The sequence below is a fragment of the Aspergillus clavatus genome, genomic scaffold (genome assembly GCF_000002715.2).
Source record: "Aspergillus clavatus NRRL 1 1099423829795 genomic scaffold, whole genome shotgun sequence".
NCBI lineage: Eukaryota > Fungi > Ascomycota > Eurotiomycetes > Eurotiales > Aspergillaceae > Aspergillus > Aspergillus clavatus.
Genome location: NW_001517104.1, coordinates 1,015,258 through 1,042,389, shown reverse-complemented (window position 1 = coordinate 1,042,389; position 27,132 = coordinate 1,015,258). Strand labels below are relative to the sequence as shown.

The 27,132-nt window shown below is 50.2% G+C and overlaps 11 protein-coding genes across 11 annotated transcripts, besides 10 other annotated features; 6 read left to right on the top strand and 5 right to left on the bottom strand.

Annotated features, from left to right (window-relative positions):
• Window positions 1-105: 105 nt before the first annotated feature.
• On the bottom strand, window positions 106-1,217 carry ACLA_012260 (MutT/nudix family protein; the record flags this gene model as incomplete). Its single annotated transcript, XM_001274223.1, has 4 exons — window positions 106-344; window positions 463-703; window positions 950-1,042; window positions 1,167-1,217. 4 exons carry the CDS (start codon window positions 1,215-1,217, stop codon window positions 106-108), a joined length of 624 nt encoding a protein of 207 aa, XP_001274224.1.
• A 761-nt stretch (window positions 1,218-1,978) lies between these two features.
• Window positions 1,979-2,001: a microsatellite.
• A 942-nt stretch (window positions 2,002-2,943) lies between these two features.
• On the bottom strand, window positions 2,944-3,748 carry ACLA_012250 (HAD family hydrolase; the record flags this gene model as incomplete). The annotated part of the gene is made up of 2 exons (XM_001274222.1): window positions 2,944-3,669; window positions 3,740-3,748. The coding sequence occupies 2 exons, from the start codon at window positions 3,746-3,748 to the stop codon at window positions 2,944-2,946; spliced, it is 735 nt and encodes a 244-aa protein (XP_001274223.1).
• A 400-nt stretch (window positions 3,749-4,148) lies between these two features.
• Window positions 4,149-4,172: a microsatellite.
• Window positions 4,173-5,364: 1,192 nt separating this feature from the next.
• Window positions 5,365-7,057, top strand: ACLA_012240 (initiator tRNA phosphoribosyl transferase family protein; the record flags this gene model as incomplete). The annotated part of the gene is made up of 5 exons (XM_001274221.1): window positions 5,365-5,708; window positions 5,811-5,845; window positions 5,911-6,083; window positions 6,181-6,850; window positions 6,903-7,057. The coding sequence occupies 5 exons, from the start codon at window positions 5,365-5,367 to the stop codon at window positions 7,055-7,057; spliced, it is 1,377 nt and encodes a 458-aa protein (XP_001274222.1).
• Window positions 7,058-7,127: 70 nt separating this feature from the next.
• Window positions 7,128-8,046, bottom strand: ACLA_012230 (aldo/keto reductase family protein; the record flags this gene model as incomplete). Its single annotated transcript, XM_001274220.1, has 2 exons — window positions 7,128-7,463; window positions 7,531-8,046. 2 exons carry the CDS (start codon window positions 8,044-8,046, stop codon window positions 7,128-7,130), a joined length of 852 nt encoding a protein of 283 aa, XP_001274221.1.
• Window positions 8,047-8,307: 261 nt separating this feature from the next.
• Window positions 8,308-8,362: a microsatellite.
• Window positions 8,309-8,362: a microsatellite.
• A 1,067-nt stretch (window positions 8,363-9,429) lies between these two features.
• On the top strand, window positions 9,430-11,742 carry ACLA_012220 (alpha-actinin, sarcomeric (f-actin cross linking protein); the record flags this gene model as incomplete). Its single annotated transcript, XM_001274219.1, has 4 exons — window positions 9,430-9,485; window positions 9,687-9,753; window positions 9,852-11,459; window positions 11,536-11,742. The coding sequence occupies 4 exons, from the start codon at window positions 9,430-9,432 to the stop codon at window positions 11,740-11,742; spliced, it is 1,938 nt and encodes a 645-aa protein (XP_001274220.1).
• Window positions 9,596-9,615: a microsatellite.
• Window positions 11,743-12,545: 803 nt separating the features above from the next.
• ACLA_012210 (putative RNA binding protein) lies at window positions 12,546-14,171 on the top strand (the record flags this gene model as incomplete). The annotated part of the gene is made up of 7 exons (XM_001274218.1): window positions 12,546-12,584; window positions 12,667-12,744; window positions 13,000-13,031; window positions 13,118-13,155; window positions 13,239-13,299; window positions 13,355-13,421; window positions 13,488-14,171. The coding sequence occupies 7 exons, from the start codon at window positions 12,546-12,548 to the stop codon at window positions 14,169-14,171; spliced, it is 999 nt and encodes a 332-aa protein (XP_001274219.1).
• A 299-nt stretch (window positions 14,172-14,470) lies between these two features.
• Window positions 14,471-15,814, bottom strand: ACLA_012200 (WD40 repeat domain-containing protein; the record flags this gene model as incomplete). The annotated part of the gene is made up of 6 exons (XM_001274217.1): window positions 14,471-14,607; window positions 14,682-15,310; window positions 15,376-15,471; window positions 15,525-15,564; window positions 15,623-15,736; window positions 15,805-15,814. The coding sequence occupies 6 exons, from the start codon at window positions 15,812-15,814 to the stop codon at window positions 14,471-14,473; spliced, it is 1,026 nt and encodes a 341-aa protein (XP_001274218.1).
• A 1,173-nt stretch (window positions 15,815-16,987) lies between these two features.
• On the top strand, window positions 16,988-19,512 carry ACLA_012190 (WD repeat PLAP family protein; the record flags this gene model as incomplete). Its single annotated transcript, XM_001274216.1, has 3 exons — window positions 16,988-17,035; window positions 17,124-17,577; window positions 17,645-19,512. The coding sequence occupies 3 exons, from the start codon at window positions 16,988-16,990 to the stop codon at window positions 19,510-19,512; spliced, it is 2,370 nt and encodes a 789-aa protein (XP_001274217.1).
• Window positions 19,513-19,740: 228 nt separating this feature from the next.
• On the bottom strand, window positions 19,741-20,801 carry ACLA_012180 (NADHX epimerase; the record flags this gene model as incomplete). Its single annotated transcript, XM_001274215.1, has 5 exons — window positions 19,741-20,172; window positions 20,246-20,340; window positions 20,408-20,473; window positions 20,550-20,658; window positions 20,721-20,801. 5 exons carry the CDS (start codon window positions 20,799-20,801, stop codon window positions 19,741-19,743), a joined length of 783 nt encoding a protein of 260 aa, XP_001274216.1.
• A 360-nt stretch (window positions 20,802-21,161) lies between these two features.
• ACLA_012170 (mitochondrial 37S ribosomal protein bS16m) lies at window positions 21,162-21,662 on the top strand (the record flags this gene model as incomplete). Its single annotated transcript, XM_001274214.1, has 3 exons — window positions 21,162-21,238; window positions 21,367-21,562; window positions 21,621-21,662. 3 exons carry the CDS (start codon window positions 21,162-21,164, stop codon window positions 21,660-21,662), a joined length of 315 nt encoding a protein of 104 aa, XP_001274215.1.
• Window positions 21,663-23,884: 2,222 nt separating this feature from the next.
• Window positions 23,885-23,924: a microsatellite.
• Window positions 23,886-23,924: a microsatellite.
• A 150-nt stretch (window positions 23,925-24,074) lies between these two features.
• Window positions 24,075-24,097: a microsatellite.
• A 669-nt stretch (window positions 24,098-24,766) lies between these two features.
• On the top strand, window positions 24,767-26,617 carry ACLA_012160 (RNA binding protein; the record flags this gene model as incomplete). Its single annotated transcript, XM_001274213.1, has 1 exon — window positions 24,767-26,617. The coding sequence occupies one exon, from the start codon at window positions 24,767-24,769 to the stop codon at window positions 26,615-26,617; it is 1,851 nt and encodes a 616-aa protein (XP_001274214.1).
• Window positions 26,618-27,068: 451 nt separating this feature from the next.
• Window positions 27,069-27,106: a microsatellite.
• Window positions 27,070-27,106: a microsatellite.
• Window positions 27,107-27,132: the final 26 nt, after the last annotated feature.

Genomic DNA, 27,132 nt, shown 5'->3' with positions numbered 1-27,132 from the left:
GACGGACCTGCTCTATATTGCATCTATCGACATGCGTAATATCATTCATCACTTCTATGTTCACACCATCAGTCTAATGTTCTAAAGTCAAGCTCTGATGCGGCCTCAAAGCTTCAGCTTCTTAGCCAGCTCGATTCCTTCAGCTAATGTTCCCACTCGCGCATCAATGGCATAGCCTAACCCCTCCAGTCTTTTCAGCTCCGCGAATAAGGTATCAAGGGGAAGCGTGAAGCACTCGATAAATTCATTATCTTCGAGCTCCGGCTTGGGATTTTGATTCTCAGGCAGGGACATGTCCACGCGCACGTGGACCATGTTCAGGTTGGTGTTACAAAGACCCGGGTCTGGATTGGATCAGCCAGGGACATACACTTTGTTACCAGCACCACCATAGGGAAAGCCATGAACGCCCGAGAGCTTTCCAAGAGAAGAGCAACTTGGCAGGGGACAAGGATAACTCACCATTGAACATGACAGGGCTCGTCTGCTCCGCCACTCCGACGTAGCCCGTCTCCTCTTTGAGCTCGCGCACCGCACATTCCTCGATAGTCTCACCGGCATCGATGAGACCTGCAGGGACCTCAATCACCACCTTGTCGATAGGCGGCCTGTATTGTTTCTGCAGAAGCAGCTCGGGGCCTGTAGGCTTGTTCAAAACAGTCACGATTCCGACGCCATCCACATCACAGGTTGGAGGGCGGGTCTGTCAAGGGCAATATCAATGTCAGTAATGCACTACTTGTGTGTGTGTTGTTGGTCGCATGCTCCTGGTAAAAGCGCGAGCAGCGCTCGTCTACGGCCGCGAATTTCGTACAACATGGAAGGTACTCTAGAAACAGGCATCGTCGGCACATCCGTGTCTTTAAAATGACTACCTATAACCACAATAATTTCCAAACATAAGGCAGCAATGCAGACCCGCAAGCAAATGAGAAGATGATCAACCTACCTGACGCTCCGCCGATTCCCATGTCCTCTCAACGCCATTCGGATCGGAGTAAGTAGTAAGAACTAATCTTGTCCATTTGGCATTGTTATTTTCCTACGGCACGATCAGCAGTAGTCCTTGAACACAGACAGATCGCTGAGCCCAGTCCACCACGATTATCCTCCGCCTCGCACAGGAAGAAGATCCATGATCGAAGGCAGGGATATTTCTGACGTACCAATGGAGCCTTGGAGATGAACTTCGACTTGGCGTATTTGGGATCAGACATCCTGCCGCGAGCTCACGGGTAGATAGATACTTTGAAACAGCACGCAGGAACACAATGCGAGACAAGAAGATGGAATTGGTGACTGAGCAATATTAACTGCTGTGAGTATGTTGGAATGTGATCGTGCGGAAATCCATCTACGGAGTGCTTGGGTCTCGAGATGAAATTGCTGGCTGGTAAGGCAGACAACTGGTGACTTGGCACTGGAGCCAGCTGCCCAGTGAGGTAAGCTCCCCGAGTTAGTTGCCTCAGGCTATAATCATCTCTATCAAGCATCGTTATCTTATCGCACTGGGCATGGAGAAAAGTAGAAACTACTCCATAGAAAGGCCAATAATAATAATACTAAAGGTTGATATTTACCTAGTCTACCTAGTTAGATCTTCAGAGCGATATCAATTCCCCGACATCATCTAGATAGATAAATACCTTATTGTTTATTATTGCTGACCTTCGGCAATACCACCGTCGCTGCTCTGACAGACATGCTCTGATGATACTCTAGTCCTTAGGTAGTCCTTACCTCGCATATCCGGTCCGTGCCAACATCACCCACATCATGAAAGGAAACCTCGCCAGCAAACCCCCTCCCCAAAGCACCAGACACAAGGCCCATGTACAGTAATGCAACCAGCTCAACTCGAGAACTCTAATATCCTCCGCCCAGGATGCACTATCGCCCTGTCCAGCCCTTAGCATAGCACCCCTCCCCATCCCCCTACAGGCTTTAATGCGCGCCCAGGCACCTGCAGGAGCCGTGTCATACATACATACATACATATATGGCTTGGCTTCCTGGTTATATCTGCTGCCCGGTTGGCGGGCTTATATACATCTTTGAGGACCGGGACTGACTGGGCCGGGGATGGGATAGTGGTTTGCGAGGGGGGGGTCTTTGCGCTTAGGTTTGTGGTCGTAGTCATGGGACATTCTTGATCAATTCTCGTTTTGGCTGCTATAGGCTTTTGTTGGAGGTAAGAGTTGATGCATGTAGGAGGGTTGCTTGTACCTCAGCTGACCTGGGACTTTGCAAGTATGTATATACATGTACACAGTGCACGAATTGGGTCTTCTTGCATTAGCCTCCGGATCGCATGCTGGGAAACAATGTTTCTGTGCCACGGCCGCAGAGTTAGAGTTGTGGGTTATGCAAGTATCAGTGTGATCTAACTTGATGACCAGCGTGATCCATGCAACAACACAGTCGATGGGTCTGGACCAGTTCGATTTCAGATACAATGGAAACTGGCTAGGAACTGGGTTACAATCAATACAGGAAAGATGAAAAGTGACGAGATTAAACGTCTATTGTATTTCTGGGGGCTAGGGTATCTCGTCGCCCATGAAAGCCTATCTATGCTCGAGACTTCACTAGCAATGCACTGAGCCCGTTCTAACTCAGAAATCGGGAGGTATGAGAGAGAGAAAATAAAAAAAAATAAGAATGAAATCACATCTGGGTGAAAGAAGAACCCGATGGTCTCGCACCTCAGAACCTGTGGGAAGACAAGATGCAATCTTGTTTTAGCGGAGAGGTCTGATCACCACTGCGAGGGAGAATGCTCCTTCCCGTGAGAAAGGAAAAATGGCAAGAAAAGAAGGAAGGAACCATTCCAGTGGCTCCAAAACGACCAGCGTGCTTGCTTTCATAACTTCGTGTTGAGGAGAGAGAAAAAAAAAAAGAGCTCGAAGGGATCTTTTTCCAGTGGTGGAGAAGCAGACTTGCTTAAGCGCTTTCGATCTGCTGCATGCACTGTTCGAACTCGCTCCAGTCCTTCATGATGACCGTGGCACCAAGCTCCTTGAGACGCTGGGCCATCTCCAATTTCTTCTCGTCGCCTTCGTAGCTACCAACGTAGCCAATGACATAGATACCAGCACGGATGGCGCTCAGAGCACCGGACTTGCTGTCCTCAATGGCAACCACCTCTTCGGGCTTCTTCTTGCAGACCTCAAGAGCATGGATGTAGATTGCAGGGTCAGGCTTGGAAGTAGGCTTGGGAAGAGACGTGGCCGCGCTGAAGATGAGCTCGGGGTCGAAATACTTGTCCTGTCCGACCTTCTTAATCGAGGCCTTGACTCGGCGCAGAGCGGACGAAGAGACAACGGCAAGACCGTACTTCTTAGAGTCGTACAGCTTCTGCAACTCCTCCGTGGCGCCGACACAGGGCTGAGCCTTTTCGTTGAGCTTGGCGATGACCTTGTCCTCCTCCATCTTGACGTACTCCTCGAGCTCTTCCTTGGACATCTCGAACTTGTACTTGGCCTGAAGGGAGATCATCATTCCGCGGAAGTTCTGGCCAACGAAATCCTGGATCAACTGTCCGCCAGTGTAGCGATCAGGGATGTTCCGCTTCTCGAGGATCTCATTGGTGAGGTCGGCGCAAGCCTCGAAGGCCAGCTCTTCCGAAAGGACAAGGGTATTGTCGCAATCGAAGAAGATTTCAGTGATCTACAGTAGAGGTGGCCTGGTCAGCGAACCTGCGGGTCCATCGGATACTTTGATATTGGAGAAAACCAACCTTAGGCATGATGACGGTTTGGGATGGTGTTCTGTTGTACGAAACTTTTCAAGTAGTAGAAGAGAGGTAGGTAGAGTGGTTGATGCTGGGATTGGGCCTGGTTGAAAGGGAATGGGGAGCAGATTTGCTTTAAGAAGAGAATGAGAGTAGGCAGGTTGAGGTAGAGAAGGGAGGAGGGGGTTGGATAAGATAGCAGTGATTCCAAAGTTTAATGGAAATTGTTTGCGTGGTGGAGGAATGGAATGGAAATGAGATGCAGGTGGCAAACAAAAGTGGCCCTCCACGTTCTTTAAGTATCTTATGGATATAAGGGGAGAATACCTTACCTACCTACTGACCTAGCATGACGCTCTTTGAGATTCCACCGGTGGTTCAAAACGGGGTAGATGGATTCGATGAACAAATCCCCTTGTTATTATTATTATTATTATTACAATGGTTCTTGACTCAATCATCCTAGACTACCTCCCTTTACAAGCTACTGTAGGTACTACTAGTACCTCCTACTACTAGGCTCGGACAGAAGCGGGACTGGAGGGGCTCCCTGAGGTCATATCATGACCATGACGTTGCGACTGAGAGCGCGCAACAATAGCAATTAGCAAGGAATCAAAACATGGTGACTGGCGGGGCAGCAGTCACTTTGCGCCGAGGAACAAATTGCGCTTGCTGGCCATTTAGCAAGTTGTTTCGGGTTTAGCGTCTGTCTGGATGGAAAGGCGCAGAAAGCCCCAAAGCCACTGGAATAGTATCAATTCGTCTTTCCATAGGAATCCATGTCCGGGAGTTCAGCCTCGAGTAAGTAAGTAAGTAGCCTGTTATTCCGCTGTCTTCTCATTTGTTGAGCGGCCGTGCATACTACCGTGACTTCGTGAGATAGGTATCAATCCTGATGTGGATGTCTCTAACTCCAAGACAAAGTTAGAGCAACTTGGGCCTCCAACACCTGTCACTGTCATTGTACGTAGTAGAGGACTTGCATGCCCCGCAATCTCATTCAGTCAACCTAGACTATCTAGGGAGTAGACTGCATTTGCTAGTTAGTTAGTCTGGTACCATATAGATACCTAGGTACCTAGGTGAGGTATGGAGGACCCCTTGTAGACAGAGCAGATAGGTACCTACCTGTTTACATATTTCATACCTCTCCAATCTGTTAGCTAGAAGATGCAAGCATTTAACTACTCCTCTTCTGAATCCCACTTTTTCTCATCATGAATCTAACATAACGCATGAGAGAGTCTGACTAACTCTGTGATAATAGAAGACAATGTAGATAGTGACTCCGTAGCCTGGTCCATATCATGGAGTAGTTCCACGCTAAGAGTTGGCCATAGCAGAGCCACTTCCGCGGTTCATCAATCGGGTTAGACACGTTTTTCCCAACATCCCATATGAATGTGGGATAACTATTCTGATACTTGATATTGGCCTGTACGAGAAGGACGCGGTTGGGGGTTTCCTGTTCTTAGTTGCTGAGGTATTATTATTCTCCAAGACATTCATACGCTTTGTGCCTCGACAATAATTAATACCTGCGCGGATCGCAGCCCTCCGCCTCCCCAAAGACCACAAGTTTTTGTCCGCCATTTGCTCACGGGAAAAAAGAGCCAATGTTAGGCAGCATGGAGGATCGTTCCGATCCATTCCCCGTGTCCGTCTCGTCCCTTCATTTCCCCTCTGCAGTCCAGTCCATTTCGCAGACCTTGTCGTCGCTGCGACGATCTGCTCTCTCCATCTCCAACCGGCTTCGCTCAATTGAGTCCGATGCTGCCTTTGTTGGGGAAGTGGCCGATCACTATGGGCTACCTTTGGTTGCAAACGAGAGGTGTGGAAGTTGGTATATTCCTCCCGAGATCAAGTCTGGCAGTGCCTACTTCAAGAGCACGGACGGCCATACCGGCCAGTGGGACTTTAGTTTCCGCAGGTTGAATCTACAAATTTTGCCCATCGCTCGGAAACATGGGGGGTGAGTGAGCATGCAGCATTTTCAAGTGCCCTCTCAAATTTGATATTACTTCCCTTGCAATGCTTGCTTGGCTAACTACCGGCCGCCAATTGTTGCCTGCAGGTGCATCATTGTGGATTCAACGCGTCGAGGTAAATGTAAGTTTGATGTCGAACCACTCAATTGATTGCCTTTCTGGACATCCCGGTCTGACCTGGCGCAGTGATGCCCGATGCCCTGTCCAAAACCGTGCCCATATGGTGCGCCGTCATGAACCGAGCGCTGTTTCCTTCCGACACTGCATACCATGCAGTTCAGCTCCCGCCAAATTTCTTGGGAGCTTCGGAGGGATCGCAAATTGAACTCCGGATTGGCGGCTTCGTTAAATCGCTCAAGGTATGGTATCTCTCTCATTTCTACGTCTTTATTTTTATTTTCAAATGACGTGCCGAACTTCGTAGCGCTACGGATAGTAGACTGACTGGATGTCCAGGACCTTAAACTCGATCTGGATGATCTTAGGCAGCAGCTGGGAAAACCCATTCGGATAGCATGGGCCAATCGCTCCTACTTCCATCCGACAGATTTACATAAAGGAGCCGGATACAATCTCTTCGTCCTTTGTTCTGCTTCCAAGCGGGTGCATGGAGCTGAAATCTCAGAGGGCGGTTACATTCAAGGTGCAGGGGATGACAGCGAGGGTTGGGCCCACGGGCTGACTCCGCAGGTCTTCTGGGCGAACAAGGCCACCCTCTTGAGGACGGCAGAGGAAGACCTCCCGGACCTCATTGAAGAGCTACTGCAAGAACACCAAAGTCAGGACAGCAGTCAACAAGCTACTCTGGTTGCACCAACTCGGAACCTGTACATCAGCCAGACCAATGCTTGTCTAAATGACAGTGGTGGTCGTTATGATCTGATCATTGATTGCAATGGCAACCCGGAGACCTCGGAGCAAAATCCGAAACGACTGTGCCTGGGTTGCAGATCCTCGAAACTGGGAAGTCGCGACTTGAGACAACAACTTGACAAGGTTCGAGATTTCGTCGGTTCGCAACTCGCCTCCGACCCGTCCCGGTCACTACTCGTGACATGTGAAACGGGTAAAGATCTATCGGCCGGTACCCTTCTCGCAATCATATGTCTTTTCTATGATGATGAAGGTAGGCGGACTCCTTGCTGCTGTACTCTCTGCCCATCCTAACCGATTCTCAGGAGCATTCACAACGACGCCGGTTAAGCGGTCGATCGACAAGCAGTTTATCCGGCGACGCCTTGCTTGGATCGTGTCCTCGAAACACGAAGTGAACCCTTCGCGTCCTACGCTGCAATCCGTCAACGCTTTTCTCATGGAACGACCGGATTATTGACATTGACACGCTGCATTATATTCATAAGTTCAACAGCACTGCGTTAGCTATCATACAAGGCACCCGATATTTACTCATTCTCCACCGCCTCCACAATGGCGCCGGCACTTCCCTGGTCGAGAGCGTTCAAGACTGCCATATCCTCTTCGCTGATTTCGAAATCGAAGACCTTGGTATTCGCCTCGATTCGCTCGGGGGTATCACTCTTGGGCAGCGGAACCCAGTGTTTCTGCAGCGCGTAGCGGATCAAAACTTGCGCCGTGGTCTTTCCGTACTTCTTGGCGAGGTCGACCAGTGTCGGGTCATTGGCCTTATAGTTGCGCACGAGTGGGGAGTAAGCCTCGACAACAATACCGTTCCTCTTGCAGTATGCGTCGATTACGCGCTGTTGACACCAGGGATGAAGCTACAGAGGACGCATGGTCAGTATACCTTGGCTATCAGTCGACAAAGCAATCAATGATAGAACTCACCTCAATCTGATTCACGTGCGGCGGCCAGACCTTGGCATACGCCTTCATCTCCTCAATGTGCTTCACCCCAAAGTTGCTCACCCCAATACTCTTCGTCTTGCCCTCCTCCAGCAGCTTCTCCAGGGCCTGCCAGAGCTCCTTGCGACCCGCCGAACCAGAGCTGGAGCTATGGATTAGAAACAAATCAACGTATCCGTTCTCGCCACCGATCTTCTCGACGCTTTCCAGTAGCTTCTTGTAGGTAGCCTCGGGCGAGCCCGCAGGGCTCAGGATCTTGGTGGTTACGAAGACGTCGCTCCGAGGGATGCCGCTTGTGCGGAGAGCCTCGCCGACCTCCTGCTCATTGGCGTAGAATTGAGCAGTGTCGATATTTCTGTATCCTGCTTGGAGGGCTGTCAGGCATGACTGGACACATTGGCGGGTAGGAGAGCGATAGACCCCGAAGCCAAGGCGGGGTATCCTAACGGATGAATTGGGGAGAGGCAGGAGGTCGGTGATGGTGAATTGGGTCGACATGATGGGGTTTTTCGAGATGGGATTTTTTTTCAGTGAGTGATGGGAATATTTTCGATGGTAAGATCACGTAGTTATATCGGATTGCAAGTTTATAAAGATTCGCCAGGAATTGAATGAGTGACGCCGAGCGGGAAGGAGAAATTGAGTCTGGCGTGCTCCTCCAAAGTCCACAGTGCCCCGCCATTGGCTGTGGTGAAATGATATCATCCTCACTAGGAACTTAACGCCTGGAATATAGGTAATATTCTTATTATTAGTACCTAGTAGTAGTAGTAGTAGTAGTAGTAGTAGTAGTAGTAGTAGTAGTAGTAGTAGTGCTGCTTCTTAAGCAGGACAAGGGAAAATTCTCCAGCTGAATGGCGCAATTTCACCTCCAGCTGGGCTTTTGTCATCTTTGTCATCTTTATTATTCTCGCTGTGAGCCTAGACTTTTTCCTCATACACCTCAATGCCATCATCCATTCCATTGCTGAAAGAGGGTTGTTTCTTTCGCAAGGGTTTCAACGCTCTAGACGATCGTCCCCTGGAAGAGAGATGATCATCCGACTCTTTGATGACTGATGACACTGTCAAGTACATGGTCATTATTGCCTCTAACGCATTGACTCTACTCTAAGCAGACCATGGGAGTATCTATCAACTACTCCTCCGTACTAGGTAGGACAGATAATTCTGCACGACCGTTGCTATGGATTGTCAGCTCAATGGAATTCTGAGACACAAGGGTCACTCTGGCAGTAAAGATCTATCAGTAGAGTACCGCTGCCAGACACTGAAACAAGGCTGGGATTGTGGATCGATAAGAATTGATGCTTGGAATGTCCTGAAGGATCTTACTTCAACTTGGATTTTGATGCTAGGCTATTTTACTGCATAATAGTAATAATACACATTCCATCCCCTGGAAATAGCATCCAAAGAATGGGCCAACGGGGGAATAGAGGGTGTCAACCATGGGCCGACAGGAGATGGTTTGTTGATACCTGATTAGTTCGACGAAAGTACAGATTCGATAGTACTTCTCTTTTCTCTTTTTCTCTCTCTCATTGTGTTCTAACTCCTCTGTCCTGGAGTCTATCAGCTAGATAGATATCAGTTGGTAATATCATCACATCCATCAATCGTCCAGCCACCTTCAAATCGAATCGGTCCGCCCGTGAAGATCGTCTCCTTGCCAATCCCAGCGCTAGTTTATCGGAGAGCGGGTATCCATCCCCTCTTTAAACTACTTCCCCAATCTGTCTGTCCAACTGTTTGTCGCTTGTCCCAGACAGATAGAAAGAGGCAGAAAAAAGGGAAAGAAAAACAACACAGAACCCATACTGCCACAATTCTTCCCCCCCCAGCAGCCCTGGATGTACTCGAAGCCTCGCATCGCTCATCATGTTAACGGTTGAAAAGTCCTGGGTCAACGTACAGCAGAAAACTTTTACGAAATGGTTGGTATATGCCTCCGTCCCCTTTACTTGATGCTCTGCTTCTTGCGGGAGAAAGGGTGCCCCTCACTTCGATATGATTGCTGCCTCGTCGCATATACTGTCGACTTCCGCCCCCCCCCCCCCCCCCCCCTCGAATTATATCATATGCTATCCCCAGCGTTGATTGTGCCCCCGAACTAACATCTCTTATGATACTGGTAGGCTCAATGACAAAATCAAGGTTCGAGGCATCTTGATCGATGACCTGGTGACGGACCTTTCCGATGGCGTGAGTTTCACCCCCATCCCCCCGCGCATCCAAGAGAAATAACTGCCATTTCGAGAAGATCAAAGAACAGCCCGTTAATCGGTCTCCGATGCCCGCAGGTTATCCTCATCCATCTTCTCGAAGTCCTCGGCGGAGAGTCGCTCGGTCGTTACGCCTCGAAACCCAAGCTCCGCGTGCAAAAATTCGAAAATGTCAACAAAAGTCTTGATTTCATCAAGGGGAGGCGGATCCAGATGACGAATATCGGTGCGGAGGATATCGTCGATGGCAACCGGAAGATTATCCTGGGCCTGATCTGGACGCTCATTCTGCGGTTCACCATCAGCGATATCAATGCGGAGGGTATGACGGCCAAAGAGGGTCTCCTGCTATGGTGTCAAAGGAAGACGGCGTGCTACGAAGGGGTGGAGGTGCGCGACTTCTCGACGAGTTGGAATGATGGCCTTGCATTCTGCGCTCTGCTGGATATCCATCGGCCGGATCTGATCGACTTCGACGCCCTTGACAAGAAGGATCACCGCGGGAACATGAAACTGGCCTTCGATATCGCCTCTAATGAAATCGGGATCCCTGATTTGCTTGATGTTGATGATGTCTGCGACGTGGCGAAGCCGGACGAGCGGTCGCTGATGACATATATTGCCTACTGGTTCCATGCCTTCTCTCAGCTCGAGCGGGTGGAGAATGCCGGTCGCCGAGTCGAAAAGTTCATCAATAACATGCATGGTGCGTGGGAGATGCAGAACTCATACGAGAGAAGGATGAAGGAGCTGCTCCGCCTGATCAGGGCCCAGCGCGAGTCGTGGAAGAACGCATCGTTCGAAGGCACCTACAAGGACGCCAAGGAACAGGCTCACCAATTCTCACTGTACAAGAGGAACGAGAAACGGCGCTGGGTCGCTGAGAAATCGGATCTCGCTGCTCTACTGGGCAACATCAAAACAAAGCTCAGTACCTACCGTCTTCGTCCCTACGATCCGCCTGAAGAGCTGCGCCTCGAGGTTTGTGACCATGAGTGGGAGCTGCTAACTCGCGACGAGCATGAGCGAAGTCAGCTGATCAACGAAACAATTCGAGATATCAAGAATGCTCTTCGCCGGTCCTTCGCCGATAAGGCTAATGACTTTGCGCTGACGCTGAAGACATTGTCTCTTGCTATCTCCGGCCTCGACGGCGACGTGGAGGATCAATTAGACCATGTCAAGAAACTCAACGACACACTCCCTCCTCTTGATGCTTTCCTAGAGACCATTGCCGCTCTGGACGAGCAATGTGTCGAGGCGAATATTGAGGAAAACGACTTCACAACATATACCTTAGATGAGCTTTCTTACGAGCTGAGCTTAGTCAAATCAAGTATCTCCAAGAAGCTTGCATTCTTGGAGAATCAGCTAGTTGCCCGCAATATGACCAACCTGACTCCAATCCAGTTGGAAGAGTTCGAGTCTGTCTTTAGGCATTTCGACCGTGATTCGTCAAATACCCTCCACGAGCTCGAGTTCTCCGCCGCGCTTGCTAGTCTTGGGCTTGTATATGACGAGGAGGAAATGCACCAAGTTTATATCGAAACCTGCGGGCCGGCGAGACTCGCACAAAATGCCGGGGTCAGCTTTGAGCAGTTCATCCGCTTTATGGTCAGCGTGACCGAAGATCAGCATACTGCAGAGCAGGTTTTCCAGAGCTTCCGAGAAGTTGCAGATGGCAAGGTTTGTTGCTCCCCGAAGCCTGAGAACCTGTCCAACGGACACTTTTGAGCACTCACGCTAACGAATATTCTCCCAGCCTTATGTTACGGAGCTTGATCTTCGGCATTCCCTGATCCCGGATGAGGTTATTGAACATCTCGTCCAAACCATGCCCCTCCACCAGGGGCCAGATCTTCTCGAGGACAGGGATCTTCCAAAGTACGACTACATCAGCTTCATGGAGAAGATGATGGAGTACAACAATGACAACAAGAGCGATCCCTCTATCAATGGTGGGCACTAGATCCCGTAGTGCCAGGTAGTCCGTGTCGATGTTCCCTTTTTCCGTTTCTTCTTTCCTTGTTGTTCTCATGGGGCTGCTACTGGAGTTATCTGGAGCGAAAAGGGGGTCTTGGTCTTTTGACGGGCGAACAATATCAATCATGCATACAGGACTTTGAGCATTGAGTCTGGTTTGAGTTTCTGTTTCTGTTCCTTGCATTGCATGATTAATTCTCCTCCATCCCTGCATCCTGCGTTTCTACTCTAATTCGAGTTCTCTGCGGTTCCTGCGATGTATACCACCATTCAAGCGAAAGACAAATCCAACTAATCATCTGATTCAAATATATCAATGGCTATCGAGTATAGGTGTTAATTTGTCGTTCAACAACGTGAATAGTAGATATTTTGTATACTGGATGGAAGAGATGTTCAGAAATGTTGCTCTCGTATCAAATGCCTCACTGGTGGTGGAGCAAGGGGTTGGCAGCCACCTCACATTTGACCTAGACTTTGGCAATGAAATCCAACTCTTATATTACACCTTCAGAAGAGGCAGGTTTATCAAGAATATCCATGTCAGTCTATGGTTGTTGATGTATCATCACAGAAGTTGTTGACATGTCAGCCAGTTGTATGTATACAATCACATGATCTAGCCTGATTTCTGGGCCGTTGTCCCTGTTCGTTCAGCATCCTCAACCAAACAATCTTCCAATCCATTGAACCTGCCCACATATCCATTTTTTACACTCTGAGCTTCAAACAATTGTTCGATAACCACTTGTTACCTTCACGCCCTTTGACCATTCCAACCCGTCCAAGATGGACCGCAGCCTGGACGAGATCATCGCTGAGCGACCTGTAAGGCCCTCTTTCCTTTTTAACTTTCAGCTCACCGCGCATCCAAGCTCTGTCTTCTGACAACGAATCTTTCTTCTATCAGAATCAGAATCAAAACCAGAACCGAGGCCGTCGCCCTCAGGGCCAAGGCCAAGGCCGTCGCCGTGATGGCGTGAAAAAGGTTTGTCCATTGGCCCCTCGCTGACATCCAACCTGAGCAAGCACTAATATGACCGTTCGCATCTAGGTCCTCCCTCCTCTTCTCCTTTCGAGCCCTCCTCTCGCAGCGTGATCAGCACAGATATCGTTGGTCTTGTCGTCTTGTCTCTCTAGCAGACCCCAAGGCCCACGAGAAGCCGCAGATTGATGGAGCCGTTTCCAGACTGCCTATTTTGATTTCGAGCTGACCTTGTCTCTCTCTTTGTTGTCACCACAGTCCTACAAAGAAGAACGAGTCGATTTAGATCTGTAATTATGGCCCCCCTTCCCACACGCTTCACATCGCCGAACCTGGAAATTGAGGGGAGTTTTGGCTAATAGGGGAGCGACGCTAGTGATTGGGTCCATGACAGATATGAAGACGACAGAGACAGTGCGTTTTGAACCTGGCTCCGTGGCGCTTCGCCATGGTGAACCTTCTCGTCCCTCCTGTTTTTTAACGCAGCCTTTTTTCAGCACGCCCTGCCCGTGCCCCTCGACGTCCTCGCGGCGATCGCTACTCCCCCGCCGGTGAACAGTATGTCGAGACACAATGTTTATTTTGCGGCGTTTTGGTGCTGACTCCACGATAGCTCCGCGACCGGTTCGAAGATTCGCGTTGAAAACCTTCATTACGATATCACAGAGAGCGACCTTGAGGTTGGTACCCATCGAATGGAAATGCCCCTTTGCGGTACTCGCCAGTATCTAACAGCTTTCTCTTAGGATCTCTTCACCCGAATTGGACCCATTACGAACCTCTCCCTTGTTTACGACCGGGCTGGACGCTCGGAAGGCGTTGCCTACGTTACCTACAACCGTGTGAGCGATGCGAGAACGGCGATATCCGAATTTGACGGCGCAAACGCCAAGGGACAGCCCATCCGTTTGGCCTTGGTTGCCGCCGGCAGCGGTGGCGGAAGACGGGATCGCAACCCCTTTGACAACGTTGAACGGCCCAAGGGAAGTCTCTTTGACCGAGTGGAGCGCCCACGCAATGCCCGAAGCCTGAGCCCCGGAAGCGATCACGGTGATGCCGATGACGGAGCGCGCCGTCGTCGTGGCCGTCGCGGCGGCGCAGGCGGCCGGCGCAGCGACGTCTCGAAGCCAGCTCCCGACCATATTGACCGGTACGTGCCGGGCCAGCGGTCGCCAGTACGGCGGAGCGCCAACGGCAGACGACAGGGGGAGCGACGCGATGATCGGGGTCGAGGCGAGGGTCGTCGCAACCCCAACGCCAGGCCGAAGAAGACGCAGGAGGAACTTGATCAGGAGATGGATGACTACTGGGGCGGTGCAAACGCCGGTGCTGGTACTGCAGACAAGGAGGCTGTGCAGGATGAGCCTCAGCAGATTGCTCCCGCAACTTCTGCTGCTGCGGGTGATGACGATGTGGATATGATTGAGTAAAAAACTCCTTACCAGACTGGCACATAAACGAGGTGATTTTCAATTTGTATTCAGCTACTTTGCGTTTCGAACCCTTTAGGTTCAACAGATTGGCCTTCTGTCACTGGTTGTTGGTCCACTCAGGCCAAAACTCGCTCGAGTATATTTTTCCGTCAACGCCGCCTTGGGTCTCTGGCTGTAGATGGGCGTAACATGGAATGGATACGCCTCTTGAGTCTAGGTAGGAGTATACAAGGAATATAATGAAGATAATGGACTCGTATCTGAGTCAGATGTATTCGAGCTGCTGGATGAGTGCACTAACGCCACAGCCCATACGGCTCTCTGCAAGCCTTCCAAAGCTTGATCGTTCCGTCTTCGCTGCCTGTGCCGTACAACTTGCCGTCCGGAGAGAAACTGACCGACCAGATCGGCCCGTGGTGACCCTTTTGTACCTCTGGATGGTTACGTTAGCATGACCAGATAGTCCAACCGGTTAATTACTTTGAAAGTTCAATTTCCCGGACATACCGAGCTCTTCTTCCGTGCGCAGGTCATACACTCGGGCCCAGGTGTCGTCCGCACTGCCGGTGACCAGTCTGCCGGTGTCGTTGTTCACAGCGGCGCTGGCAACTTCGTAGCGGAAATCCATCTTCTTCAGAAGACGGCCGGGGGTCACGCCGTCGAAGAGGTATACGCTCTTCCCGGCGGCAACGGTGAGGATGCCGGGGTCGTTGGGTCGAGTGGCGAGGGTGTTGAGCTCGCAGCTACCTATCGTGCCTTCCACGGCATATTCGATGACGGGATGGCGGGAGCGGAGATCCCACCAGCGGATCCTCCGGTCCTCGGCGGCTGTCGTGAGGATGTTGTAATCTTGGTTCCAGATGATGGATTTGATCGTGCCTCCGTGCACGCCCGGTCCGATCTCGTAGCTTGTTACTGTGTTTGTCCCGTTGCTGGTTTCCGGGGCTGACGGTGAGGTGGGCGAAGAGCTGTTGCTGCCCCCGCTGCGCGTAAGGTCGAAGATGCGGAGCTTCTTCTCGAATCCTCCCGTCGCTAAGACTTGGGGAGAGGCTTGGATGGGAAATGCCACCGCTCGACAGATGTGGGAGTGCTGAAGAGTGTTCAAACATTCGCCCGTGTGGGTATCCCAGACCTTACTGTTAGTTGGTTTGTTAGTGGCCAGACGAATTTTGTCGTAGCTCAAGCAGCCTGCCAAACTTACGCAGAGAAATCGGCGGCAGCAGTAGCCGCAATGTTGGCATCCGTTGACAGTCGGGCTTGCCAGACAGCTCCCTTGTGGCCAAGAAAAGTACCAATCCTTTGTGAGGTTAGTCAGGAGGTAGGAGAGCGAATGGGGAAAGGACAACACACCAATCGCCGGTTATGCCATCACGAAGCATGGGATTGTTGTCTGCAAGACGGTCTTAGCCTGACTACAAGGCAAGCATTGCAGACAACATTCTTCTTACCCTTGCAAGCAGAAATCAAGTAGTATTGATCATCCTCAACGAGAGACGAGAAGTTCAAATGAGGAACTGGCCGAGAATGTCCATGACATGTCAATGGTACGACTTTGGGTATATCTGTACCTGGTTAGCGCAGATCTCAACAGGCGGTGGAGAAGGGGGAATCAATGAGCACGAAAGTTTACCTGAAGCCATTTTTGCGCCCGACTTTGAAAGAAATCAAGATCAACTTTTCTCGACAGCTGATTTGCGGTTTGAATTTGGGTTTTGAGTGCGGCCGTGAAGAGTGAGGTGATCAGTGTTTGAACATGGGCTCAGCAACAGCCTATTTGAGATCAAAACACGAATTGAGGATCATATAAAGCCCCGAGAAATCATCAAAGAGCAAGATAGGTAGTGATACAGAAGAGTATTCGTCAATTCATCAAGTCATCAATATAATATGGCGGGGTAATAGGTGGTGAAGAAGTTTGGTAGAGCAAAGAAAAAGGTACAAAAAGAAGAGTCTAAGAAGATCATTAACCCCCAAGCAAGAGACTCCAAGAGAAAAGGATTTCCCTTCACGCAGCCAATGAAGCCAGTAAATGAGAGGTATCCTGACTCTAGAACCGGAAGAAGAGAGGAGGTTGTCTCGAGTAGAGCTGGTCTTCCCTTTTGATAGTTCGTTGATACTCCGAATCGTCGGTATTTCATTGCAAAATGTCCGAGTGCCTGCGCTAGGCCAAAGGAGGGAAGGCGCAGCACCACGTGATGTGTGTAGTTTGACCTCTTGGACGATGAGGTTCCTCAAGGATATGCGCGAGGATCCCAGTCATCGTGTTGTTGGGCATGGCAGGGATGTGGGCTGGTTCTTTCAGGTTTTATCCTTAGTTCTAAGCTAATCAGTGTTGAAACAGCTTGGGTCGATAGGCTTGCCAAGATTGACTCCAAATGTGTCAACTGTCAACTGTCAATGTTCGGGCTCAGGTCTGATACTAAACTATGCACGTAAAGCAGCAAAACAGGCTGCTCTACGTCTCATAATCGCCAAGCCAAGATCATTACTATCACTGATTAATATTATTATCTGTCCAAAGCTATATCTATCTACTGCATTTACATAGAAGTGTGCATTACTCATCACTTCTGCTCTTCTAGTAACTTCTGTCACATGTTGCCTGGCTCATACCGCCCACGTGATATGATGCATGCTGTTCTCCGCTTTCATTGTTGTTGTTGGGAACTATCAACCAGGGACCAACTGGAAGACCACTACTAATCCATCTTAACTTTCGATCCTCATTAGGCTTCAATATCCCCTGAAGCCTCCTCGTTCATTCGGTTCACTCTTCTTTACTCTGTTGGGCTCTGCGGCAGCAGTCTTTATGTATGCCTGACTTCAAGATCTCCGCTTCTCTGGAGGGCCACGGCGATGATGTAAGAATGTCCCGCAATGACTCTAATTACCGCAGTGGAATTACCCCTGATGTTCAGCGACTGACTCTGCTCTTTTTTTCGGTTACAGGTTCGTGCTGTGGCCTATCCAAATCCTAATGTGGTAATTTCAGCTTCTCGAGATGCAACCGTTCGACTTTGGAAGCTGGTCAATACCCCGCCTCCCACTTATGATTACACCATCAGCTCACACGGCTCGGCATTCATCAATGCCGTAGCATATTACCCGCCAACACCCGAATTTCCCGAAGGCCTTGTGCTTTCTGGTGGGCAAGACACTATTATTGAAGCTAGACAACCTGGAAAGGCCGCGGATGACAATGCGGATGCGATGCTCTTGGGTCATGCTCACAATGTTTGTGCATTAGATGTGTGTCCTGACGGGGGATGGGTGGTCAGTGGCAGCTGGGATTCGACAGCAAGACTTTGGAGAGCTGGTAAATGGGAATGCGATGTGGTAATGGAAGGCCATCAAGGCAGTGTCTGGGCCGTCCTAGCCTACGACAAAGACACGATCATCACAGGTAAGTCTGCTTCTTGCTCCTATCGCTGTATTAGAAAATTGCTCACAGTGTGCCATTCTCCGACTAGGCTGCGCGGACAAGATTATACGCATTTTTGACATTTCTGGGAAACTTCTCAGGAGTATCAAGGACTCTCGAGACGTTGTGAGAGCTCTTTGTAGGCTCCCTCCTTCTCATCCCACGGGTGCCCATTTTGCTTCGGCAAGCAATGACGGAGTCATCCGTCTTTTTACCTTGCAGGGTCAGCTCGTCACTGAGCTCCATGGTCATGATAGCTTTATCTATTCTTTGGATGCATTGCCAACCGGTGAGCTGGTCAGCTCCGGAGAAGATCGAACGGTACGAATTTGGAACGGTACACAGTGTGTGCAAACAATCACCCACCCAGCAATCTCGGTATGGAGCGTTGCCGCGTGCAAGGAGACTGGAGATATTGTCACAGGAGCCAGTGATCGTGTGACACGCATTTTTAGTCGAAGCGAAGAGCGTCAGGCAAGCCCGGAAACCGTACAGCAATTCGACAAGGCTGTCAAGGAGTCTGCAATACCTCAGCAACAAGTCGGCAAGATCAACAAGGAGGAGCTTCCAGGCCCTGAGTTTCTGAAGCAGAAGTCTGGCACCAAAGAAGGCCAGGTACAGATGATTCGGGAAGTCAATGGTAGTGTCACCGCCCATACATGGTCAGCAGCATCACAGGAATGGATTGCCGTGGGTACCGTTGTTGATGCTGCTGCAAGCAGTGGGAGAAAGATTGAATACATGGGCCATGATTACGACTACGTCTTTGATGTTGACGTCGAGGATGGGAAGCCTCCTCTCAAATTACCTTTTAATGTCTCGCAAAACCCATACGAAGCAGCAACAAAATTCATCCAGGACAACGAATTATCGATGAACTATCTTGATCAGGTCGCCCAGTTCATTGTTCAGAATACACAAGGAGCCACTCTGGGACAGTCGGCTCCAGAACCAGCTCCAACTGGTGGCGATCCCTGGGGCCAGGAGAGGCGTTATCGGCCCGGAGATGCTGCTGTCGCTGCGGCACCAACACCAACCCCCGTACCTGAGCCGCGGGCTAAAGTGCTTCCTCAAAAGACATATCTCTCGATCAAGACCGCCAATTTGAAAGTCATTGCTAAGAAACTCCAAGAGCTGAATGACCAACTTTCGTCATCTGGATCCAAGGAGATGTCACTTAGTCCTCCGGAAATGGAAACGGTGGTATCACTTTGCAGCCAATTGGAGACTTCAGGGAGTCTGAAACAGTCACCAGTGGTAGAAGCAGGATTGGCTTCATTGTTCAAGGTTGCAACTACCTGGCCAGCCACCAGCAGACTCCCTGGCTTGGATCTACTCCGTTTACTCGCTGCAGCAACCCCATTGACTGCCACGGCGGACTACGACGGCAAGGATTTGGTCTCGGCAATTCAAGCGAGTGGTATATTCAATTCACCTTTGAACGTGAACAATGCTATGCTTTCTGTGCGCATGTTGGCGAACCTGTTCGAGACTGACGCCGGTCGTCAGCTGGCTGTAGACAGGTTCGAGCAGATCATTGCCGTCATCAATTCAGCTTTGAGCAACAGCGGAGTGGTTGCGAATCGTAATCTCACAATTGCAATCGCGACACTGTACATCAACTTCTCCGTCTATTTCACTTCTGGCGGCAGAGAAACAGCTCCTGAGTCATCTGAGCGAGGTCTGGTGCTCGTTGGGGAATTAGTCAAGTTGATCACCAGCGAGAAGGATTCGGAAGCAATCTATCGCGGACTTGTGGCACTCGGGACACTCATCAAGGTCCTGGGTGAAGAAGTCAAGACTGCTGCCAAGGAAGTTTACGATGTGAAGGACATCCTAGAGAAGGTTTCCAACTCTGGTAGTGGAAAGGAGCCTAGAGTTAAAGGCGTGATTAGCGAAATTAGAGAGTCTTTGTAGAGGGTTATAGTCTACAATACGACTTGAACTTTCACTTCCGCAACAGCATTGATCATTGACGAGACTACGCATAAATGCCATGCAAGCATATTTTTGATTCATGAAATAGACCTTTTGAATGCAAGAGAGTACAGATACTAGTATTTGTTATAGCATCACAAATTAGCCCGAGCGTGTAGCCTCCTTCAAGGAGCGTCTCCAGCCCCCGTCGCAAGAGACGCATCGCCCTCACAGCCGTCCCTCGGCATCGACCCCAATCTCCATGACCTGATCGATACCAGGATACTTGGGGCAATCCAGCCCATACTTCTCCGCAATACTCTTTGTGAGGAACCGGCCCCCGATAAAGTGCCTGCCGCGGTAATATTTGACGCAAGGCTTCGGAGCTGTCAGACTAATCAGCGCCTCTGGCATAAACTTTGCGCCGGGACCCTCTTTGGGCGGACCGCTCTGGATATCCCAGGAGCTGGGCGCATCGACGCTCAGCACCGGAACGGAGGACGACTCGATCTGGGAGATGATGGAGGGGAAGGGATCGCGCAAGGGTCCGCCGAACGAGAACCCGAAGATGGCGTCGACGAGGAAGTCGGCGGATTTCAGGGCCTCGGTGAAGTCTGGAACGAAGGGGACGGAGAGATTGTGGAGTTGGGTTTTGAGACGCTGGTTGCGGAGAAGTAAATATTAATAGATGTTGGGTGTTGGTGGTTCAGGGTTCGGGTTTGAGTTGACTTGCCTTGTAGAGTTCATTCTTGCCTTCTTTTGGGTAGTAGACTGACGGTGAATAGCCGTATTGTGCGAGATGACGAGCGGCTACGAGGCCGTCGCCGCCTGTGACGATTATGAGCGTGTGTCTCACCTCTTGTTTCGGTGGGGGGCTGGACAGGCTGAGGCATACCGTTATTGCCTGGTCCGCAGACGACAAGGACATTCTTGGCAGCGCTTGGGGGGTGAAGACGATAGACTACCTCGTGATGTCTGTTATTGCCTGCTCAATCTGCCAAACATGTTTGCGGTAGTCGTTGATCCCGTGAACTCACCGGCTTGCGAAACAGATAGCCCTGCGAGTTCCATCAATTGATCCAACGACCATCCTCCGACCTCCATTAGGTCCTTGTCAAGAGCGGCCGCATCTTTGGAGGAGATAGCCTATGCAAGCATTAGACGAGACCTTGTAGGGTAGATAAAAATCGTTGAATGAGGTTACCTACCTTCAATGACATCCTGGCGGTTCTACTGTAGAATTGAACTGCAGCGGGGATATATCGCTTGCTGAGAGCAGAGCTGAACATATACAAGGCGGGGCCCCATACAAGAGAAGACTCGGGCAATGTTTGTCAAAGCTCTAAACAACGCAGTTTAAGATAAAGTTCCACAATAGTCAAATGGCGGGTCCCTATAGTTTAGATGCAATCAGCTACGTATCCAGCGACACCTGAGACCTTAATGTATGATATACAAGCACATTGCATCATCGCCATGATATCTGCTCCACCGCCTAGCGCTAGTCCGCATCCTGCATACCCGGAACAATCAATATTCCGTATCTCATTCTGAACTTCCGCGGGAGTTCTCAAACACAGACCATAGAGATTGCTATTCTCGCATTATTTAGTCCATCCACGAGGCTCTCTCGCTCGAAATTCGTCAAAATGGTTGTCAGAATTCGTCTGTCTCGCTTCGGCAACAAGCATCAGGCCTTCTACAACATCATTGTTGCTCAAGCTCGGTAGGGTTTCCCCATGATGCTTTTTTTATTAGCTTCCGCATGTCCAGCATTGTCATGAAGCTGGGACAAAATCATATGGCCATTTGTTGCAACTACCAGAGTGCTAATCTTGCTCTGCATGCATTCAGGTCCGCTCGCGACTCGAAACCCCTCGAAGTCATTGGCACCTACAATCCCGTTCCCCAGCGCCCTACCAATTTGTCCGAAGAGGAGGCTCAGCGAGCAAAGCCATTCAAGGAGGTTTCTCTGGATCGCTCACGAGCAAAGTACTGGCTTGGTGTTGGCGCACAACCGAGCGAGGGTGTATGGCGCTTATTGAACTTGGTATGTATACCCAGCTTCACTAGACTTGGTTTTGGTTGCTGATACAGAGAATGTCCAGGCGGGCCTTGTTCAACCTAAATCGACTGCTCAGAGGCAATGAAAAGGACCGTTCTCTGTAATATTAACGTGCCGATGTGAATCCGGTGATTTTTTCGGTTCCCATGGTCGGGCCAGCGACTCCATCTTTCTTCCTTCCGGCATTCAAACGGCGTTAATGAGTTGTCATATTTCTGGAATATCCTACACTTGGGTTGAAACCATTCTTTGTACATTATGCAGGTCGAGTCGTGTGATTGGTTTCTGTCCACTCGGCCGAAGGGGAATGATATATTTCTTTGCGACATTTTCGCTCACAGTGCATTGTGGACTAACTGTGGTTGCGATCCTAAGATCTTACGAGCTTCCCAGGCACGCTGGACTATCTCCCAAATCATCCCTCCCGGATTCATTCTCCTTGTATGTTCACCAACCATGCTTATTGGGCAGTTGGAGGAATGAGATATTAAACTTTTTCTATCATTCCTCGGCTCCAGTAAGGAAAGTCAAGCTCTGGTGGTCTGTGCTAGTGTGTTTTGATTAGAAGAATGCGCTGGGTATGAATCGCATGGACGGATTGTTCTTGATCGACGACTGGATGTGTTGTCATCGACAAGAGCCGAGGATCATCCCTGTATTGAGGTACCAATCCTGCGTGAGAGCTTTTAGGCAAGAGAGCCATTTGACTCCAAGCTTTGTCTCTCGAGGAACAGCCTAGTTATCTTTTCCCTTTCTGTTGAAGGATGGCGAAGTAGTCATTGGCACCTGAGTTTTGAGCTTTCCATGAATCCTGGACGACGATATCGGCCATCGGAAGATATACTTCAGGCATCTACTTACTGTAGGCAGCTCCGTTATCCATTGATGGAACGGCATTGTTTCATCCAGCAAAAAAGACTATGATGGAAACATGCTGTCAATCACATCCGACGGTTCTCTCTCCGTTCGTCGGATGATGCCAGGGTCTCACAAGCCCCCGACTGCACTTTTGGGGATAGTCAGTAGATGAGCCATCTAGAGAAATGACTACTTGGGAATACCCAAGTAAATATCTTTAGGGTCAACAGCTGTTTGATAGTTTAACCTTGGTTAGGACATCATGTGAGGGTGCATTGGGCTTACTCGATTGTTCCATCATTATTATGCGATCAAGCAAGACCTGGTGTATATACATATATTGATACCTGAGTAGAATCTGTCCCTGTAGAATTGTCTTGGTTCGTGCCGTTGACCAGCGACCACGATTGAACCGTCCTTGTTCCCCCAGGCACTCTCTATCGTCATCGACTTTCTACAAGAATGAATCACAAAAGGACTGATTCATGGGGGTGATTCTAGTTTTCCTCTCCTGAAGATCGGGTGATATGAGGCTGATACACCAAGCAGGGACGAGATGTGAGTCCTAGGTAGATACTTAGTAAGGACGTACTTCGTTCTCCTTGGCTATCCACGGCCTCTGCCATCCACGGGACACGCATGTTCGCATCCGGATGGCTTTCCTGGGCGATTGTCCGACATTTTCGCTGTTCGCGGTAATCGCTGCTTTTCTCTGTTCTGTCTTCGCCATACATCAACGGAGACAGGCTTATAGGCATATGTCTAGCTATCTCTTCTCTGTTTTGTACCTAACCGGAGTCCTGTTCCCAGCGTGATTTCGGCATCGAATCGCTGCGTCCGATCCACTCTCATGGGGGGCCCTTGACAACGCGTCGTGTCAATTTAACTGCTGGGTCGCGCTTTGACTGCGTTTGGTTTAGTTGAGGTCAAACTCACGGCATTCCCAGTAGCTCACTGGCTCTTTCATGCAAGAAAGACCCTTTCACCGCGCCATTATTCGTTACTTTCTATCGTCAGACCCGGACCTTTCTCATTGGACTTTCGACCCTTTCGACTCCTGGAACGGAACCAGACTCGATCCGTGGGCCAGACAGTGCACCGCCGACTTGACTTGACTCGACCATGAAAATGGGATGGGCTCGATGATTAATACAATGGAACGCTGGAAGAAGGAGGGCCAAGGGAGAGGGGAAGCAATAGATCCCCTAAAAAAATGACTTCTGGTCTTCCCTCTCCCTCAAAGGGCCTGAAGAGATTCTACTGGTTGTCTGGACTGGAGGGCCTGGAAGAGAACTCACTTGGAGACTAGGTACTTGGAACTACTGTAGGTACCAGAATCCCAGTAAGGAGTAGTATGTAGGAGGAAGTACCACCTGTAGTTCTCAGGACCGTTCCGGACTTCCAACTGGACACTCGCCATTCTGCCTCCTTATAATAATAATAATATCAATCATCATCATCATCATCATCATCACCATCATAATCATCAGCAGCAGCAGCAACAAGATTCTCCTTTTTCTTTCTGTTCTGCTTTTTCTAGCTGTGATTAAAACAATCATAATATACCCTGTCATTTTCTGTCATTCGCGTGGCCTCGCTCTTCAGACAAGGCACTGTAATTTGCATCTTATCTGAGCCTTCTGTCTGTCTGTCTGTCTGCCTACTCTTACCAGTTACTACCCATACTCCGCCGCCTCCCTCTTCCTTCATTTCTCTTCTTTCTCTCCCCCCCCAAAAGTCCCAGACTCTCCCGCTCCCAGACTCTCTCCCACACCACCCTCCCACTCTATCTCTCCCCCCCCCCTACTACTCCCGTGTCCGTACACTGGACTTCCTCTTCACTAAAACTACCAACTACTCTCTCCTCCCCTTTCCCTTCTTTTCCATCGCCACCATCCTCTTCTACATCACCTCTTCCATCCTCTTTTGATCTCTCTTTATCATCTCCATTATTCTCACCTATCATTGTCGCTTTATCGCGTATCTATCTCTCGTGCGATCCCCCCATCCTTTTTATCGTCCCTCGGTTCGTCGTCATATTGCCTCCTTTCCCGCCAAACTACCACCGGCTTGATCGCGTCCTCTTTCAACAATCAATCGGTCGCGCTCCTTGATGAGACCATAGAATCATCGCATCGCCGTTCATCCATCCTTCGGCGCGTCATATACACTCCGTTTCGGTCCGTATCTCATTCGCAGCCTATCGCGGTCATATCATACTTGTCCTTCGATCCTCGAGCGATTTTGAGGCTGTCCATCTCTTACCATCCTCCGTGGACACAGTGATCTACTCGCGCACACGTGGATAGTGAGACTCTCAGTCTTCGAGGCATGAGTGGCAGTTCGACTCAGTCTTCTCGTACGAGTCCAGCTTCCTATAGCACCACTCAGCGCACGGCTTCGATCTCTTCGGGCGCGTCGCCTCCGCAGCAGTCGCTTCCTTCCTCGCAGCCGCCTTCGACGGCCCAGAATGCGATGTCGACCGACGTGTACAGCCCTACTGCGTCGCAAGCATCGAACTCCCTCGGCGGCTCCTTTTCCTACCCCTTCTCGCCTCTCGGCTCCTCGTCCCCGTTTGATACCGTTGCGCCCGGCAACATGCGTCTGAGCGATTCCGATCGTACACCCCAGGGCCTGAGCGGCTTTGGCCGATCTGCTAATGGCAATACTGGTGGTGCGATCTTGATGCGAAAGCTGCCGAGAAATACTAGTCGCGAAGCGTTGCGCAGCATGCTGCTTTTCGCCAAAGATTTCGTGGATGCGGATTTTGTTCCTGTCGACTTCCCAGAGGACCACGGATATCTGTGCGCCCTTGCACGCTTCAATACGATGGCTGCCGCAGAAGAAGCGCAAGCCTTACTTGATGGCAAGCCAAACTCCAAAAATGATGCAAATATGATCGTCGAAATCTGCAATGGAACGGTCGTCGCGTCGTTGAATCCACCTCGGCGCAACACTATTGACCATACGGCGACCCGGACTTTGTTAGGCAATGGGCCACTATCGCGGTCCTCCCGTTTTAACGGTACATTCCAGAGTCTTGAGAAAATGACCGCGCCAAATGCATCCGTACAGTCGACTGGTGATTCCCTCGCCTCGACCGCAGAGTCAGGGTCTCGCCTGCAGAGCTTATTCTCTCCCCAGTCGCCCATTGGCAATGGTGTCCATGATCTTCCCCGCGTTAGTGGCAAGTCGATGATCGATCAAGATCCCGACGAAGACACGGGTGAGTTGCTCAAGGATCCGGTCGGCTATGCCGAAAATGGTCATTCTGCCTCGATGAATTTGCCGCGGCGCTCGACAAACCCCCAGTATCCTTCGAGCCGATTTGCCAATCTTTCTTTATCCACGAACATGACCTCTCCACCGTTGCAGACATACGCGCCTGGCAATTCGGCGCGCGTTGGAGTCCCGACCCCGTCGTCTGCTTTCCCGCAGACCATGAATGGCAATAACTTGATGGGAAACCACGGTTATCATTACAATAATCAACACACCCCGCGACATAGTCTTCCTGCTGCCAATCCGAACGACCTGAATCCGCCTTGCAATACACTTTACGTGGGTAATCTGCCTCCCGATACTTCCGAGGAAGAGCTCAAAGCTCTCTTCTCCAAGCAGCGCGGGTACAAGCGTCTGTGCTTCCGCAACAAGCAAAACGGTCCCATGTGTTTCGTCGAGTTTGACGAAGTGGCCATGGCTAGTAAGGCACTCAACGAGTTGTATGGATACAAGCTTTCCAATAGTGTCAAGACGGGTATTCGTCTCAGTTTCTCAAAGAATCCGTTGGGAGTCCGCTCAGGTCAGCCTGGCAGTATGAGCGCGTCCGGCCACCCTTCTGCTCAAGGCTCCGTCCCAGGTGGCAGCAGTCTCGGAGGTATGCACAGTCATATGTTCTCGACGGTGAGCGGTCCTCCGCCCGGGCTGGCTGCCCCTCCAGGGTTGGCAATGCCCTTGGCTCTGCGAAACAACGGGGCCATGCACCCGGCCGGAAACCTTCAAGCGCCTATCCCCATCAACGGGTCGTTTAACTCGAACTCTGGCTTGGGAATCAGGACAACCAATGTGAATGCAATGATGACTCCCACCCCTCCGCTTACTGGAGGCGTCAGCGGCCCTTCCACCACACCAAATCTGGGAGCCTTCAATTCTTATTACCCCGATTACATGATGGGTCGGTAGACTGATCAGCTTTTCTCTCTGGAATTAATGTCCGACACGTTTGATGACAATTCGAGGGTTTCACATCTGGCGCATTGGGAGTCCTGATTTTCATGAGCTAGATCAGTATTGGAGGGCTCCCTTGACCTCCTGGGAGTAAGGAATATGGGATTCTGGCTTCTTAACTACTTGCTTTGTCAATCTTTCTGTTCGAGTTTCTTGTTCTTTGCTTCGCGCAGCATGGGATTGTGGGCGCTGTGTGATGTTCTTTCTGTTGGTGAGGCTTACATTTGTTATTTTGCCCTCTTTTGTTTGTGGTTTTCAGAGCCCATGAAGCTTGCTTATGGGAAGTTCGCATTCCTCGATCACGCTCGATTTGTTACCTTTGCTACCACTCAACTTTCGTCACATACCCATTCTTCTTTTGATTATTTGTCCTACCTCTCTTCTCATGTTGCTCCTTTCCTTTCCTTTCTTCTTCTTTTCTTCTTCTCCTTCTTCTTCTTCTTCCCTTGTTATTGTATTCATTCTCCGCG